The sequence below is a fragment of the Scyliorhinus canicula genome, chromosome 17 (assembly GCF_902713615.1).
Source record: "Scyliorhinus canicula chromosome 17, sScyCan1.1, whole genome shotgun sequence".
Classification (NCBI taxonomy): domain Eukaryota; kingdom Metazoa; phylum Chordata; class Chondrichthyes; order Carcharhiniformes; family Scyliorhinidae; genus Scyliorhinus; species Scyliorhinus canicula.
Window position 1 is genome coordinate 8,290,629 of NC_052162.1, and position 17,037 is coordinate 8,307,665.

The 17,037-nt window shown below is 48.2% G+C and overlaps 1 protein-coding gene across 8 annotated transcripts in view; it reads right to left on the reverse strand.

Annotated features, from left to right (window-relative positions):
- The window catches only part of slitrk4 (SLIT and NTRK-like family, member 4), a 46,425-nt gene extending 29,601 nt beyond the window's left edge, over positions 1-16,824 (reverse strand). For 4 of the 8 annotated variants that reach the window (XM_038774866.1, XM_038774863.1, XM_038774860.1 and 1 more), the window contains exon 1: positions 11,624-14,560. In XM_038774866.1, the coding sequence (XP_038630794.1) occupies positions 11,866-14,379 (2,514 nt within the window). In that variant the 5' untranslated portion in view covers positions 14,380-14,560 and the 3' untranslated portion in view covers positions 11,624-11,865. Of the gene's footprint in view, positions 1-1,655; positions 1,658-11,623; positions 14,561-15,836; positions 16,048-16,339 lie in introns of those variants that run through there. The other 4 variants (XM_038774862.1, XM_038774861.1, XM_038774864.1 and 1 more) reach the window with 4 other exon arrangements.
- Positions 16,825-17,037: the final 213 nt, after the last annotated feature.

Here is a 17,037-nt window from a genome sequence, read left to right on the forward strand (position 1 = left end):
AAAAAGGCATAGTTAATGGTATCCTGTGAACACTGTACTCAAACTGTGCCCTAATTAATCTCTTACGCAGATACATCACAACCTTGTTTTTTTGTTTTAATTGTTCCTCTAGATAAGGTCCACATACTAACTTGATTGAAAGATCAGTGCATCTCTATCTGCTCCCTCAATTTCATGACTTTGTATTTGGCTTTTGCTTCTCCCAAAGTGTAATCCTCCTGGCTCGACAATGTTGAATTGCATTTAGCATTGACCCTCCACTTCCTGTATTCTCTTGAAGTGTTTCTGCTCCTTGTCTTTCTCAGTCAAATTAAGCATCAGTTTTAACACGTTTATTGATCTCGCTGACACAGGATGTTAAAGAGATTTGCCTTCCGGTGATGTCCAGGGATAATTGCACTGGAGATCATTTCCGTCATCAGTTTAAAATCATTTGTTTTGTCTTGTTTTGTCTCATTACAAATTCTTAATTCCACAAACTGGAACAAAAACTGCCTTGACAAACTTCCATGTTGTAACTAATGCCCCATTGCTCCAATTTTGACTCATAGAATGAGTTTAGCACAGAAGGAGAGAATCCCCAAAAACTCTGAGATTTTTTGTCTTCACATGCTAATCCAATTTTCTTCTGAAATCATAGAGTCGCTACAGTGCAAAAGGAGACCATTTGGCCCATCGAGCCTATACTGACCCTTCAAAAGAGCATCCTAGCTAGTCCCACGCCCACCCTATCCCCGTAACCTGATAACACCACCTAATCTTTTCGTCACTAAGAGCAATTTAGCATGGCCAGTCCACCTAACCTGCACATCTTTGGACTATGGGAGGAAACCGGAGCACCTAGACGAAACCCCGCAGGTACGGGGAGAAAATGCAAACTCCGCACAGTCACCCGTGGCTGGAATTAAACCCGACTCTGGCGCTATGACACAGCAGTGCTAACTACTGTGCCCCGCGCCACAAATAAATCTGCCTTTACTACAATATCAGGCAGGACATTCCCGATCACACTGTGTATAAAGGGTTCTTGCGTCCCCAGCCACTTGTTTTCAGTGGTGCACCATTCGCAGGTGGTGGAATTCTGTGTTCCCACTGATGTTACTGGGACAGAGAATCCCAACGGCCGAAGAATTCCAGCCGTTGGAATTCTCGCTATTGTGTTTTTTTGCCAGTCATCTGAGGGGCTGGTTTAGCTCACTGGGCTAAATCACTGGCTTTTAAAGCAGACCAAGCAGGCCAGCAGCACGGTTCAATTCCCGTACCAGCCTCCTCGGACAGGCGCCGGAATGTGGCGACTAGGGGCTTTTCACAGTAACTTCATTGAAGCCTACTTGTGACAATAAGTGATTTTCATTTTTCAAATTATACCTATAATCTTTATTCGTGTCACAAGTAGGCTTACGTCAACATTGCAATGAAGTTACTATGAAGAGCCCCTAGTCACCACATTCCGGTGCCTGTTCGGGTACACAGAGAGAGAATTCAGAATGTCCAATTCACTTAACAAGCACGTCTTTCGGGACTTGTGGGAGGAAACCGGAGCACCCGGAGGAAACCCACACAGACACAGGGAGAACGTGCTCACTCCACACAGACAGTGACCCAAGCCGGGAATCGAACCTGGGACCCTGGCGCTGTGAAACAACTGTGTTAACCACTGTGCGACTATGCCGCCCATTTGGTTCTCTACACCTCCACCAATGGGAACAGATTTTCTCCATGTACTCAGTCCGAACCCTTCATGAATATGAATAGCTGTATCAAATCTCTCCTCCACTTTCACTTCTCTAACAACAGCCCGAGCTTTTCCAATCTCTCCCCAGCACTGAATGCCTTATTCTTGAACCCATTCTTCCAAATTTTTTTCTGCACCCTCTCCAAAACTTCCACAGCCTTCCACAAGTGATATGCCCAGAATTGCTTGTAACACTCCATTTGAGGCCAATTCAATGTGTTGGAAGTTCAATGTGTTCCCGTAACAGCCTTCCCGAACAGGCGCCGGAATGTGGTGACTAGGGGCCTTTCACAGTAACTTCATTGAAGTCTACTCGTGACAATAAGCAATTTTCATTTCATTGTAAAAGCCCATCAGAACTTTCTTACTTTTGTACTCACTACCCCAAATTATAAAGCCCAGGATCTCATACTTTGTATTAACTACGGTCTAAACCTGCCCTGCCTGCTTCAACAATTTGTGTGCACACGCCCCCAAGTTTCTCTGTTTCTGCATCCTGTTAAAAGTTGGAACTTGCCTCTCCACATTCTGCCTCCCAAAATATGTGGGGCGGGATTCTCCGTGAATCGGCGCGATGGCCCGAACCCGGTGGCAAAACGGTGCAATTCACTCCGGCGTCGAGCCCCCCAAAACATCGCGAATTCTCTGGCCAAGAATGGACTAGTAGTGGCGTGATGCCATTCCCGATGGCGTCACCTGTCGCGGACGTGCATGGCGTCACTGCACAAAAGGCGCCCCACCTTCCCACCCTGGAGATCTCGCAAAATGGCTGCCCGCAGCGCAGCGCCAAGTGAGACCCCCTACTGCCTGCCTCCTTCCCCATCCCCCTTCCTCCATTTCCCCTTCCCCATATCCCCCTTCCCCCATATCCCCCTCCCCATATCCCCTTCCCCATATCCCCTTCCCCATATCCCCTCACCCATTTCCCCTTCCCCATATGCCCCTTCCCCCTTATCCCCCCTTCCCCCATATCCCCCTCCCCCATATCCCCCCTCCCCATATCCCCCTCCCCATATCCCCCTTACCCCATATCCCCCTTCCCCCATAATACCCCCATATCCCCTCTTCTCCCATATCCCCTTCCCCATATCCCCTTCCACATATCCCCCTTATCCCCCCTTCCCCATATCCCCCTCCCCATATCCCCCTTACCCCATATCCCCTTCCCCCATAATACCCCCATATCCCCTCTTCTCCCATATCCCCTTCCCCATATCCCCTTCCACATATTCCCCCTTCCGCCATATCCCCTTCCCCCAAATCCCCCTTTCCCATATCCCCCCTTCCCCCATTTCCCCCTTCGCCCATACCCCCCCATAATCCCCCTTCCCCGATATCCCCCCATATTCCACCTTCCCCCATATCCCCTTCCCCATATCCCCATATCCCCTTCCCCCATATCCCCCTTCCCTAATATCCCCCCACATTCCCCCTTCTCCCATATCCCCCTTCCCCATATTCCCCCTTCCCCATATCCCCCATATCCCCATCCCCTATATCTCCCTTCCCCATATCCTCCATATCCCCTTCCCCTATATCTCCCTTCCCCCATATCCCCCATATCCCCTTCCCCTATATCTCCCTTCACCGTATCCCCCATATCTCCCTTCCCCCAGATCCCCCCAAATCCCCTTTCTCCATATCCCCTTTCCCACAAATCCCCCTTCCCCTACCCCAATATCCCCGTTCCTATATCCCCCTTCTCCCATATCCCCCTTCCCCCATATCTCCCCTTCCCCCACCCTGACCGCTACCTCTGTGCTGGCCGGCGTCAACCAGCACGACTGGTTGACGCTGTTAAATAGGTGGTTTTATTTACATCACGCCGGCAGGACTTCGGCCCATCCGGCCTGGAGAATTGGGGTGGCCCCGGGGCCTATTGCGTCGCGCCCGTCCTCGAAATTCTCCGAGGCGCTCACCGCGATTCACGTCGACGGAATTTTTGGGGGGTCTGGAGAATATCGCGGGGCGGCCGGGCGGGATTTACACCGCCCCCGACGATTCTCCGACCCACCGGGGGTCGAAGAATCCCGCCCAATTTCTCACTAATCTAAATTAAATGTAATCTCTCCACCATTCCATCAGCCTGTCCAATTCCTCTTGATGTCTCTCACTTACAGGTCACTATACTTCAAAGTTTTGTGCCATCGGTAAATTTTGAAGTTCTGTTTTGCATATCCAAATATAAGTCATTAATATGTGTCAAAAGACAAATGCTCCTAATATTGAACCCAGGTGAACTCCGTGCATACCTTCCTCTAATCTGAAAAATAACTTCACCTGTACTCTTTGCCTTCTGCCACCCAACCATCTTCATATCCATGTGGCCACTCTCTCTTTTATTCCATGGACTTCAATGTTACAGCCAAGCCATTTATGTGGCACATTATCAAATGTTCACCCCCACCATCTGGCCTGGGCTTGCAAAATCCTACCAACTGTCCTGGCTTGAGATAATTCACACCTCTTTAACCTGGGGCTACCCCTATCTCTGGATCTGTAAAGACTTAATTACCTGCAAATGCTCGCATTCAAAGCATTGTCTTGCATTTTTAATTTTGTCCATATATATGTTTCTGGAACCTACCTCTTTATTCACCTGAGGAACCAGCAGTGCTGCGAAAGCTAATGATTTGAAACAAACCAGTTGGACTTTAATCTGGTGTTGTAAGACTTCTTATTCTTTCAAAGTGGGCATCCTTACATTTTAGCACGTAATCTTCTGCTCACTCGCAAAACCTATCCATATCCTTTTGCCTGTACCTCACAACTTGATTCCCTATCTATTTTTGTATTGTCAGCAAATTTGGCTTCACATCGGTTCCTTGATCCAAGTTTGTAATATAGATTGCAAGTAATTGAGTCTCCCGCACTGATCCCCGTGACACTCCACTGCTTGCAATTTGCCAACCTGAAAGTGATCCATTTATCCTGACTTTCGGGTTCCTGTTATTTAGCCATCCCACTATCCAATGTTTATCATATCAACCATATTACACTCATCAACTCTCTATGTTTATAATTATATACTGAAGTCCTGATGGTAAAGATGTAAAAAGGAACTTAGTCTTAGAACCAGTAATAAGTTATGTTGGGAAACCCATTTTCTCTGCACATCACTCTGGGTGCAGTATCACCAATGCCCAGTACAGATATAACACGTTTCCAGAGTTTGATACTCAAATGCCTCTTGCAATAAAAGCCATCATTCCATTTGCCTTCAGAGTTACTTGCTGTACGTGCATGCTAACCTTTTGTGAATCATGTACAAGACACCCAGATTTTTCTTCCTGCAGATTTCTGCACTCTCCCTCCATTTAAGTAATGTTCATGATGTGGAGATGCCAGCATTGGACTGAGGTGAGCACAGTAAGAAGTCTTACTGTGCTCACCCCACAGAGTACTGATTGAGTACCCCTCATTGTCCAGCATTTCCACGGAGCGGCGAAAAAGCGACATCTTCTTCGCAGCCTTCAACATGTCATCGATGAAGACGAACATCTAGCCAAGGTCATCCCCACACCCCCACTACTTGCTTTCAAACAACAGCACAACCTCAAACAAACCATTGTTTGCAACAAACTACCCAGCCTTCAGAACAGCGACCACGACACCACACAATCCTGCCATGGCAATCTCTGAAAGACGTGCCAGATCATCAACATGGGTGCCACCATTACACGTGAGAATACCACCCACCAGGAACGTGGTACATACTCGTGCGACTCGGCCAACATTGTCTACCTCATACGCTGCAGGAAAGGATGTCCCGAAGCGTGGTACATTGGCGAGACCATGCAGACGCTGTGACAACGAATGAACGGACATCGCGCGACAATCGCCAGGCAGGAATGTTCCCTTCCAGGCGGGGAACACTTCAGCAGTCAGGGGCATTCAGCCTCTGATCTCCAGATAAGCGTTCTCCAAGACGGCCTTCAGGATGCGCGACAACGCAGAATCGCCAAACAGAAACTTATAGCCAAGTTCTGCACACATGAGTACGGCCTCAACCCAGACCTTGGATTTATGTCGCATTACATTCACCCCCCACCATCTGGCCTGGGCTTGCGAAATCCTACCAACTGTCCTGGATTGAGATAATTCACACCTCTTTAACCTGGGGTTACCCCTATCTCTGGATCTGTAAAGACTTAATTACCTGCAAATGCTCGCATTCAAAGCATTGTCTTGCATCTTTGATTTTGTCCATATATATGTTTCTGGAACCTACCTCTTTATTCACCTGAGGAAGCAGCAGTGCTGCGAAAGCTAATGATTTGAAACAAACCAGTTGGACTTTAATCTGGTGTTGTAAGACTTCTTATTCTTTCCAAAGTGGGCATCCTTACATTTTAGCACGTAATCTTCTGCTCACTCGCAAAACCTATCCATATCCTTTTGCCTGTACCTCACAACTTGATTCCCTATCTATTTTTGTATTGTCAGCAAATTTGGCTTCACATCGGTTCCTTGATCCAAGTTTGTAATATAGATTGCAAGTAATTGAGTCTCCCGCACTGATCCCCGTGACACTCCACTGCTTGCAATTTGCCAACCTGAAAGTGATCCATTTATCCTGACTTTCGGGTTCCTGTTATTTAGCCATCCCACTATCAAGGCTAATAAATCACCCCAACACCATCAGCACTTGTGTAGTAACATTTTATGTGGCAACTTATCCAATGTCTTTTCAGGAAGAAAAGAAATACAAAAAGTTTTATTTTTCTCTTCTCTCCCCCTTTTTCACATGGAGTTCCAGGGAATAAACAAGGTATCTCGTGATTGATGAGAATTTCTCATTTTCTTTCAATTCAAAGTATGTCATGAACCGTTTCTACATTGGAATCTGTTTTCTGCACATGCTCAGCTTTTGCAAATCATTAATCATGCAAAAGGCACCTTGCTTGCACCAGTCACGTGAAGCTATCCACTTGCAGATTTGACGGCCCTTTTAATTTTACTACTCTTTCACCCATGCAATTCAGGGAAATTAAAGAAATCTGTTTTCAAGTGTGCTTTCAAAAGTATGCTCGGGCTGCAGACAGGAAGTGAAAACATAACTCCCATTTCATGGCACCTGTAAATCTCACTTCTCGGTTATACAGCCACTGATGCCTTGGTAGTCTGCTGGAATTTAGGTATAGCTACATAATAACAGCTGTAGAATTTCAGATCTAATGATACCTCAGTTCTAAATCTACTGAACAATATTTCTAAGATCTGCCTGCTTGCATTTAATAGTAACCTATACAGTTCTGCACTATACTGAATAGGTGGAGCATGTATAAGTGCAGCTTGAAGCCATTCGTAAGTAACTTGAGCCTGATTCAGCAATTCAAACGCAAACCATCTCTAATCAATTAAAAACACTAAATGGCAGATGTTATAATGATTAAACAAGCTCTGGCAGATGTAAGGTCATGATTTACTCTTGGGTTTCCAATGATACTGTACATGATTTATGATATAATCAAAACTTTTTGCTTCCAGTCTACTGCCAATCTATTACAATCCTTCTAAACTAATGCATATCCATTGGCATCACTTTTTGTGAGTTAGGGGGCACTTTTTCTAAGTCCACATTTCCTTTCTCCGCCTTGTGACCTATCAGTTATTCGCATGTCAGCAAAGAAAGACAAGTTGAGAAGACTGAGTAAAAGGGAACAGTCCGGCAGCTATTCACATGTAAAGGACAATGATTGAGGTTATTGTAGATCCAGAGCGTGATGCAGCATAGAAGAAGCAGGTGAGTCTCAGGTTGAACTATTCAGTTAACTTTGCCCCTCACTCTCCACCTTTTCCCCCACATCCCTGCAAATGTTCACTCTTGATGATTATCATGAAGTCTTGAATCTGCTTCCACTTTCCCGACAGGTGGTGCATTCCAGGTCATAACAACTTGCCACATAAACAAAACTTCTTCTCCTCCTCCATCCCCCCCCCCCCCCCCCTCCCCCCCCCCCCCCCCCCCCCACTGCCACGCCTCCTCCCTCTGATTCATTTGCCAATTACCTTCAATCTGTCTATTTGGTTGCTGACCCTCCTGTCAGTTGAAACAGCTCCTCACTATCTGCTCTGGGGAAACCCCTCCTAAAAAATGGTGACCCTGCAAAAAGTATGCGTTGGCAGAAAGGAGGATGTATTTGGAGTATTCAGCATCGCTGTAGGGTTTCTGCTACTTAAACAAATAGCAAAAGTTAAAAGAAAAGACGAATGTCAATGTTGGCCAGAATTCTGCGGTGGTTGGGATTCTCCTTTCCCACTGGCGGTGCTTCCCTGCCTGCGGGTTTCTGGTGGCATGGGATAGCTTCAATGGGAAATCCCATTGACAAGCGGTGGGAAGAGAGAATCCCGCCGCCAACGAACAGCGCGCCACCAAGAAACACGCGGCGGGGGGAGGGGGGGGGGGGGCGGCCTGGAGAGTCTGTTCCGTTATCTTTTGCCAACAGTGACAATATTTGCTGCACAGGCCACACAATCTTCCCTTTCCATTGAAGTTAGAGTAAAGGATAATCAAGCGCAGTTAATAACGGATAACCAATTCAAATTCTTCTCTTTGGCACCATCATCCATTGCTAAACCCCCCCACCGCCCAACCCGCCATGTTTTTGTGAAGTTTAATAATAAGGGGTTGGTTGTTCTAACTGGTGTCATTCTCAAACATCCAAGCAATTTACTCATTGTAAATTTCTCTTTGTATTATTGTTAATTATGATTGGAACATTTTAAGTCCAAGGCCATCCCTCTCCAAACCAGCAAAACAAATTAACAGTGCATTTTATACACAAGATAAAACAGCTCTAAAGTCACGCATAAGCCTTACGATTCTGATGGATTATATATATGATTTAAGATAGAATCTAGAATTATTGTTCTGCTATTGCCAGCTATCAGTAATCATTGTTCTATATTGTGGATATCCCCTGACGTTGCTCATAGCTGGTTGGTGAAGTTTTTAAAAAATAAAATCGACTGGGTGCATTCAGATAAATTTTCTGCATTGTCTCTTCCAGCACGAGCAGGGAGCACAGCACACGGATGAGCACAAACCCCCAGCCAATGATTTTCTATCCATCATAACAGGCAGCTGGAAATCCAATGGGTGGCAATGGATACAAGTGGCTTCTTACTTCTACCTTGTGAGTGAAACGTAATTTCCTGATGTTATTGTGTGGTCAGAGGTGACCTGACCTGCAGTCTGAATTATGGAAAATTAACCTGTATTTCTTCTGGCTATCTGCCAGGCACATAAGCTGCAACATGCTTTCTAATTTTGAGGACAACTATTATTCCCCTTAATTGCCCAAAATGAAGCCAGGCTTTGAGTTCAACAAAGCTGCCAACTAACTAGGTGTGCAGATGACCAAGTAATCCAGGTAATTATCACCAAACTTTTCAAAGCTGCTCTTCATGCTAGGAGCAGCCATAGATATTGATTTGCCATATCATGCATTACCATTAGCTCAGCAATGACTTACATTCATGCAGTGTCTTTATCATAGCTAAACATCCCTACATGCTTCACAAGAACATTATCAAATATTGGGTACACACAAGAATCCAAAATTGAAGGAATGCAGAGTAGTGTGAGGGTTACAAGTTGGAAAGAAGTCAGAACAGTAGGACATGGAGGGATTAGAACATGAGTATGAGAATTTCAAAACTGATGCATTGGGAGACAACGTTGTTTAATGAGCACAGGAAATGGGTGGAAGGGATTTGCTATTATGATAGATGAGCAACTGCAAATTGCTTGTGTGACCAGGTGAGGAGTGAAACCCATAGAGAGTTCATTTTGCAAGTCAGTCTCACTGAGATCACTGATCACAGACTTAACCGTACACCTTGACTGGAAATCCTGAGCATGTCAAGTCATTTGAAAATGCTGCATTTATGTTGTAGAACATGGGAATTTATTGCCATGTCTACACTGAGAAGATAGAAACAAGACGAGGCCATTCAACCCCTCACACCTGTTCTGTTATTTAATTAGATCATATCCTGACAGTGTTTGCTCATATTAGCACCATAGCCCTTAAATCAAACAAAGACCTGTTCATCTCATTCTCAAAAATTTCAATTAACCCTGAGCCTCCACAGGTTTTATTATGATGTGGAGATGGACTGGGGTGAGCACAGTAAGAAGTCTTACAACGCCAGGTTAAAGTCCAACAGGTTTGATTCAAACACGAGCTTTCGGAGCGCAGCTCCTTCCTCAGGTGAATGAGGAGGTAGGTTCCACACACATATATATATATATAGACAAAGTCAAAGATGCAAGATCGTCCTGCATCTTTGACTTTGTCTATGTATATGTTTCTGGTTCCTACCTCTTCTTTCACCTGAGGAAGGAGCAGTGCTCCGAAAGCTAGTGATTTGAAACAAATCTGTTGGACTTTAACCTGGTGTTGTAAAAGGTTTTATTATGTTAGAGGGTTTATATATCTATTTCCACTTGTGTGAAGACGAGCTCCCTGCTAGCAAGGCAGAACAGCCTCTAATTACATTTAATGTAATGTCCCCTTCTTCTGGGCTCCTGTGTTATAGCAATTCCTTTAATCAGCTTAAACATCTCAGTTAGTTGAAGGGTCATAGGCCTGACAGGTTAACTTTGTTTCTGTATCCACAGACACTGCCTGACCTGCCAAACACAACCCAGCTTTGACAGTCATAGTTCAGATTTCCAGCATCTGCATTTTGCTCCTTTTCCTTCTTCAACAGTTTGAAAGTTTAAAACAGAAAGTTTAATTCCAAATTTTCCAGATTGCTTGCCACAGAACTGAACACAAATTCCTTTTATTTGCAATTGATACTGAATGACCAATCATTTATGAATGCATGGCCATTTCTCAGATCACCTTTAATTACTCCGAGCCCCAGCAAAGCAATGCTTAAAAAAAAGAAAAATTTAAAAACCTGCTATTAACCCTACACGTAAACCGCAAACATTCTGGTTGATGAAATGACTAGAGTAGATAATGAGGCTAGCTTCTAAAATAATGACATTTTACATTAATATTAAACCAAGAAACACAATTCATCGTGAATTAAGTATGAAAATACAAAATACATCAAATTATTTCTAGAGCAATAAATACGTCAGCAAGTAAACATTTTGGTAACTGGGGTAAACATATGAATATATATTTGCCAATCTTTAACTCAGAGTATTTGAAATGGTTCAGATAGATCAAATAATGGCTTTGAAGATTTTAATATGCTTACATAGTAAGCAAAGTGGTATCCTTGGGTTGGGAATGTATAATCTTGGCTGCATACGATGGATTCAATTGTTGAAACATTAAAATACTCAGACTCCAGGGATCTTAAAGCTGCTCGATGGGGGCGGGGAGAAGAAACGACACTTTTACCAGAATTGTCAGGATTCTGACTGGAACGCTGGTTCCAATTATAGAGCCTAAAGTAAAATCCCCCAATCAACTCCAAGGTGTTTCTTAGGATGTTCCCTGAGGCCATTATTTGGGGAATTCGTCCTAAATAACAATCCGATCAGCAAATGTCACAGTCGGTGCTGTTGGTGCCATTCCTACCCCGTACTGACCCATCAGCCTGCCCCTTTCAGTCTGTGTGCCAAACAGAACGACACGACTCCCTCATTGAAGAGACGCAGAAAGATGCATCAAAATGTGTCGGAGCGCTGGCTGCTTGGTGAGAATAACTCAGGGGAGTTCACAGATCAATTTCACCGGGGAAGGAGGGGAGGATGAGGGGGTGGGCGGGGGGAGAGAGGAATCTTAAAAACCAAACCAGAGACAACCGATCGCATCCAGCAAAAGAGCTGGGACACCAAACCCGAGGTGCGGTGGTGGGACACTTTAAGATTGAGTCACTGAATACATTTTAAATTTAGAAAGAAAATCCTGTTACCATTGATCGTGTTGTCTACCTTGTCGCTTCTCAGTGCGTGTTGGTGTTGGGAGGTTTTGTTTCGAAATCTGGTGAAAATCCTGCAATTTATACAAAAGTCTGGGCGGAACAGGTTGCAAGGAAGCAATTGGGGAAACTCGCTCCCAGCTTCTTCCCTCGTTGTGATAAATATCTGAAAGTGAAGCAAATGAAAGGCACTTTTCCGTTTAAAAAAAAACCCCACTCATGGCAGCACATCTGTCCTACAACTGACTCAAAGCTGTTTGTTCTTCAAGTACTTGCAGGTAATCTGGGCATCCCTGAAGTTTCGCTTTCAGTTCCAAATAATCCCCCTTCCGTTGCTCCCCCAACATTTTGGAATGGTTGCCCCCCAGGAGAGATTTCTTGAGTTTTTTCCCCTCGCATTGCTTTTCGGGGTATTTCAGTTCGAAGCCAGCAATGCTGTTAATCTCCTGTTTCCCCTCTATAAGATTCCGGTAAAATAAATGCGGATCTCTCGCCGGGAGCAGCTCATCCAGCTCGTCGATTGTGCTCAGTCTTTTTTTGGTGTCTGGGCGCAGAGCATCCTTGTCGTTCTCGCTGATGTTCCTCAGGAAGATCGTCTGTCCCTGGGGGTCGGCGAAGGGAATGCCTTGTTCTGAGATCCTTGGGCTCCCCAGGTAGCTCTTGCTCATCTGCTCAATGGTCTGCGGGATGAACTTGTCCCCACCGCTCAGAGGCAGGCTGTCCTCCTTCCCGGGCGGCTGGTCGTTTTTCTTCAGGTGAAGTTGCATGGAGCTGCACTCCTGGTGGCCCACCGCTTCGTGCTTGGCGTTGCTCTTCTTGTGCCGCTGCAGGACGAAGACCAGGAGGCAAAACGCCACGAAGACGGTGAGGATGAGCACCACCAGGATGCTGAGGATGAGGATTGAGAGGGGGACCGGCCCCCCAGGCGAGCTCTTGCTCAGATTCAGCGGGGTGGCCTCCGACGTTGCAGTGGGCTTGTAACTGGGGCTGGCTGCGGGGGGCTTGTTCAGCAGCCGAGGGCACAGCACCTCGCTCTTCAGCACCCTCAGATCCACGCTTGCGAACTGGACTGGGGTTTCACACCTCACCTCCTTCACCTGGGTGGCCTGGCTCAGTTTCTCCACCCACAGCTTCAAGGCCACCAGGTCACAGGTGCAGTCCCAAGGATTGCCTTCCAGGTCGATCTGGGTGAGCGATCTCAGCTGGTCCAACACCCCGCTGACAGGGAGGTACATGAAGTGATTGTTCTTCAGGTTCAGCCGGGCCAGAGGCACTCCAGCGAAAGCGTAGGCTGGCAAGCCCTTCAGCAGATTGTTATTCAGGTACAGCAGCTGGAGGTTGGACATTGAATCGAAAGTCCCCGCCAGGACCTCCTTGATCAGGTTATATTGAAGATACAGGTACTGCAGGTTGTGGAGGCCCAGGAACATGTCCTGACACAGTCTTTCAATCTGGTTCCCATTCAGGAACAATCTGCGCAAGTTGGTCAGGTTGCTCAGTACACCCTTTTGAATGGAGGCGATTTTGTTGTTGCCCAAATTGAGCAGATCCAACCCTTCGTAGCCCACCAGATCAGAGATGCCGACCTCCCTGATGGAGTTGCCATTCAGGAGCAGTTTGCTCACGCTGGGAGGCTTGGGGTGCAGGAGGGACACGCTCTCTATCCCTCTCTCCTGGCAGTACACACTCAGCCCCAATTCTGACGAGTCGCTTTGGCAAACACACCTGCTTGGGCATGGTGCCTGCGGGGGTGCCCGGGTCTGGAAGGACACAATCTGGCTGTAATTGCGACTGCTGGAGAGAAACTTGCCGGAAGCGATTCCTGACTGGGACCTCTTGGGCGAGTTGGCAGCTCTGGGGGAGGAGGTGGGAGACATAGGGACGGCCAGAGGGCGGCGAGTGACTCGGGGAATCACCTGCAGAGGTGGAGTCAGGCTCGGGTCGTAGTGGCCGTCCCCTTCCTCGGGGCACAGCTCCAGTTTGGTCGTTTCTTTCAGCAATTTCCCGTACAGCCTGCTGGGCATTTCACACTTGGCATCTCCAATCAGCAGGTGGTAGGGCATGTTCTCCAGCCAGGTGGTGAGAGACAGCAGCTCGCACGAGCAGTTCCAAGGGTTGTCCTCCAATTGGAACTGGACGATTCTGCCGATGTGTTCCAGCACTCCAATGTAAGGAATGTTTTGCAGCCTGTTCCCGCGGAGATCGAGGTGTGTGAGGGAGGCAAAGCGGAATATGTTGTCGGGGAGGTGTGAGATGAGGTTGTCGTTGAGGATCAGGACTTTGAGTCTGTGCATCTTGTTGAACGTCCCACGCTCGATGAACTTGATGAGATTGTAGTCGGTCTGAAGGTACTCCAGATTCTCTAACCCCTGGAACATGTCGGCCCGCAGCAGCTGTAACTCGTTGTTATTCAGGTGTAACTGTTTGAGGCTGCTGAGCCCCCGGAAAGCCCCCGCCTCGATCTCCTGCAGTTTGTTATTCCCCAACTGCAGGGAAATTGCGTTGGAGAAATTGCTGAAGGAGAAAGGGTGCAAGGTGACCAGGAGGTTGTTCTGCAAATTGAGGTGGTAGAAGGTAACGGGCGGCGGTCTGAGCTGATTGGGCCGGTACATACTCCCCTTCTCACAGGAGATGTACAGGATGTGCTCGGCTGTGGTGCAGGAGCAGGCGGAGCAGATGTCCCGAATGACAGGCTCCGTGCTCGGCGAGCTGCTGGAGACCCAGACAGGCAGCAGCATGAGGAGGATCATCTTCACAGCAACCACCTGGGAGAAAAGGAGAAGAGTGCGGATCTTTAGTGCTGTGCCTCAGAGAGAGAGGGAGCGAGAGAGAGGTGAGGGAGAGAGAGAGAGAGAGTGAGAATGAGGGAGAGAGAGAATGAGAGAGAGGGGGAGCGAGAGAGGGGGGGGGGGGGAGGGAGAGAGAGAGAGAGAGAGAATGAGAGAGAGGGAGAGAGAATGAGAGAGAGGGGAGGGAGAGAGAGAATGAGAGAGAGGGAGAGCGAGAGAGAGAGAGCTGAGGGAGAGAGAGAGAGAGCGAGAATGAGAGAGAGGGGGAGCGAGAGAGAGGGGAGGGAGAGAGAATGAGAGAGAGGGGGAGCGAGAGAGAGGGGAGGGAGAGAGAGAGAGCGAGAATGAAAGGGGAGGAAGAGAGAGAATGAGAGAGAGGGGGAGCGAGAGCGAGGGGAGAGAGGGGGAGCAAGAGAGAGAGAGAATGAGAGAGGGAAGGGAGAGTGGGAAGGAGAGAGGATGAGAGACAGGGGGAAAGAGAGGGAGGGAGGGAGAGAGAGCGAGAATGAGAGTGAGTGGGAAAGGAGAGAGAAAGAAGGAGAGGGGAGGGGGAGAGATGGAGTGGGGTTGGGGAGGGAGAAGGGGAGCGAGAATGGGGACGGAGAGAGAGAGAATGAGAGAGAGAGGGGAGGGGGAGAGATGGGGTGGGATTTGGGAGGGAGAGGGGGAGGGAGAGTGGGGACGAAGAGAGAGAATGAGAGAGAGAGGAGGGGAAGAGATGGAGTGGGATTGGGGAAGGAGAGGGGGAGGGAGAGTGGGGACGGAGAGAGAGAATGAGAGAGAGGGGAGGGGGAGAGATGGAGTGGGGTTGGGGAGGGAGAGGGGGAGCGAGAGTGGGGACGGAGAGAGAGAGAGAAAGAGAGAGAGAGGGGAGGGGAGAGATGGAGTGGGATTGGGGAGGGGGGGAGTGGGGACGGAGAGAGAGGGAGAGAATGAGAGAGACGGGAGGGGGAGATGGAGTGCGGTTCGGGAGGGGGAGGGAGAGGGAGAGTGGGACGGAGAGAGAGAGAGAATGAGAGAGAGAGGGGAGGGGGAGAGATGGAGTGGGATTGGGGAGGGAGAGGGGTAGGGAGAGTGGGGACGGAGAGAGAGAATGAGAGAGACGGGAGGGGGAGAGAATGAGTGGGATTGGGGAGGGAGAGGGGGAGGGAGAGTGGGGACGGAGAGAGAGAATGAGAGAGACGGGAGGGGGAGAGATGGAGTGGGGTTGGCGAGGGAGAGGGGGAGTAAGAGTGGAGAAGGAGGGGGAGAATGAGAGAGTGAACGAGAGAGAGCGGAATAAAGAGCACGTCATTAAATGAAGGAAAGCAGACAGATTGGAAAAGTTGCACACAATCCTGAATGTCAAGCAAAGGTAAATGGAGGCCGGATAGAGAAATCTGCCGGATAGGCGCTAATTAGCGGGGAAATTACTGTACCGCAGCGCCCACACACAGGGGGATACCAGATTAGCAGAGTTATTCCAGCGCCGACTGGTGCAAATGAACTCCGTTCCTGAACCTCTCCAAAGTTGAATTACCTTCTGATCTTCCTCTGCGGGTAATCCAGTTTGCGATGCAATCGCATCGGGGGCGTCAAATTGGAAAGTGTAATCCAGCAATCACATAGCAGCAATCAAATCAACCCCCCCCCCCCCCCCCCCCCCCCCAAACCGGGGCCAGCCTGGGAGTCTCCTCTGTATCTGGCCGAGGGCTGCCTGGAATCCGGGACGGTCAAACGGTGGCTGGGACCAGAGGAAGCCCGGGTCCATTTACACTGGATAGAGATGTGGATCTGTGTGTGTGTGTGAAGGCAGGCAGGCAGGGAAGGATGACTGAGCGCAGGGTAGCACCCTGGGCTACTCCGGGCCGATCACACATTCAGTACAGTTTGTCACACGAAAGCTGGAGACGACGATGGGAAGAAACCTTCAGCCGCTCACCAAAAGCCCCCCAAACCGTCCGGGTGGAAATACTTCACAGTTCGCCTGCGGACGGGCAACGCCAAGGGGAGACCAGAGAATCTGACTTCAGACCGTTTCATTAGTAATTGCTCCATCAGATAGATCTCCCTCCAATCCGCCTCGACAGCAGCCTTTGCAATAACCATCGCTCCTCGTTTTGCTGTGGCTGCTGGAATGGGGAGTTGAGCACCGAGCTGACACTGCCTTGCACATTAACCCCGGGAGGGTGAGCTCGGGGCAATCGGAGACCTCCACTTTGCATTTCTCTCAAAGACAGACGATCGGCTCTGCTTTCCCCCTGCATCGAGAACAGCTCCCAGACCTAAAAGCAAAAGCCCACATCAGAAAACATCTGACGCTTTAAACACAGCAGGTGAAGAAAAAAAATGAAACATTCAAAGAAAATTGCAAGATTCAGCCCCAAGTCAGATCTTTCCTGTCTGTCTCTCTGTCTAATACTGAACGTCAGGGTCCGTGAAGGGTGGGGGGGGGGGGGGGGGGGGGGGCGCCATTAAATAAAATCAATCATTAACGGTGTCATTCTGGGAACACATGGCACTGTGGCTACTGGAATATCCCGTGTGTCCCAGCTCCCCCTACCTGCCTCAATTGGCACACATTCAGCCAGCAGAAAAGCACCATCCCCACCAGCCTGTCACAATATGCGGCAGGATTTT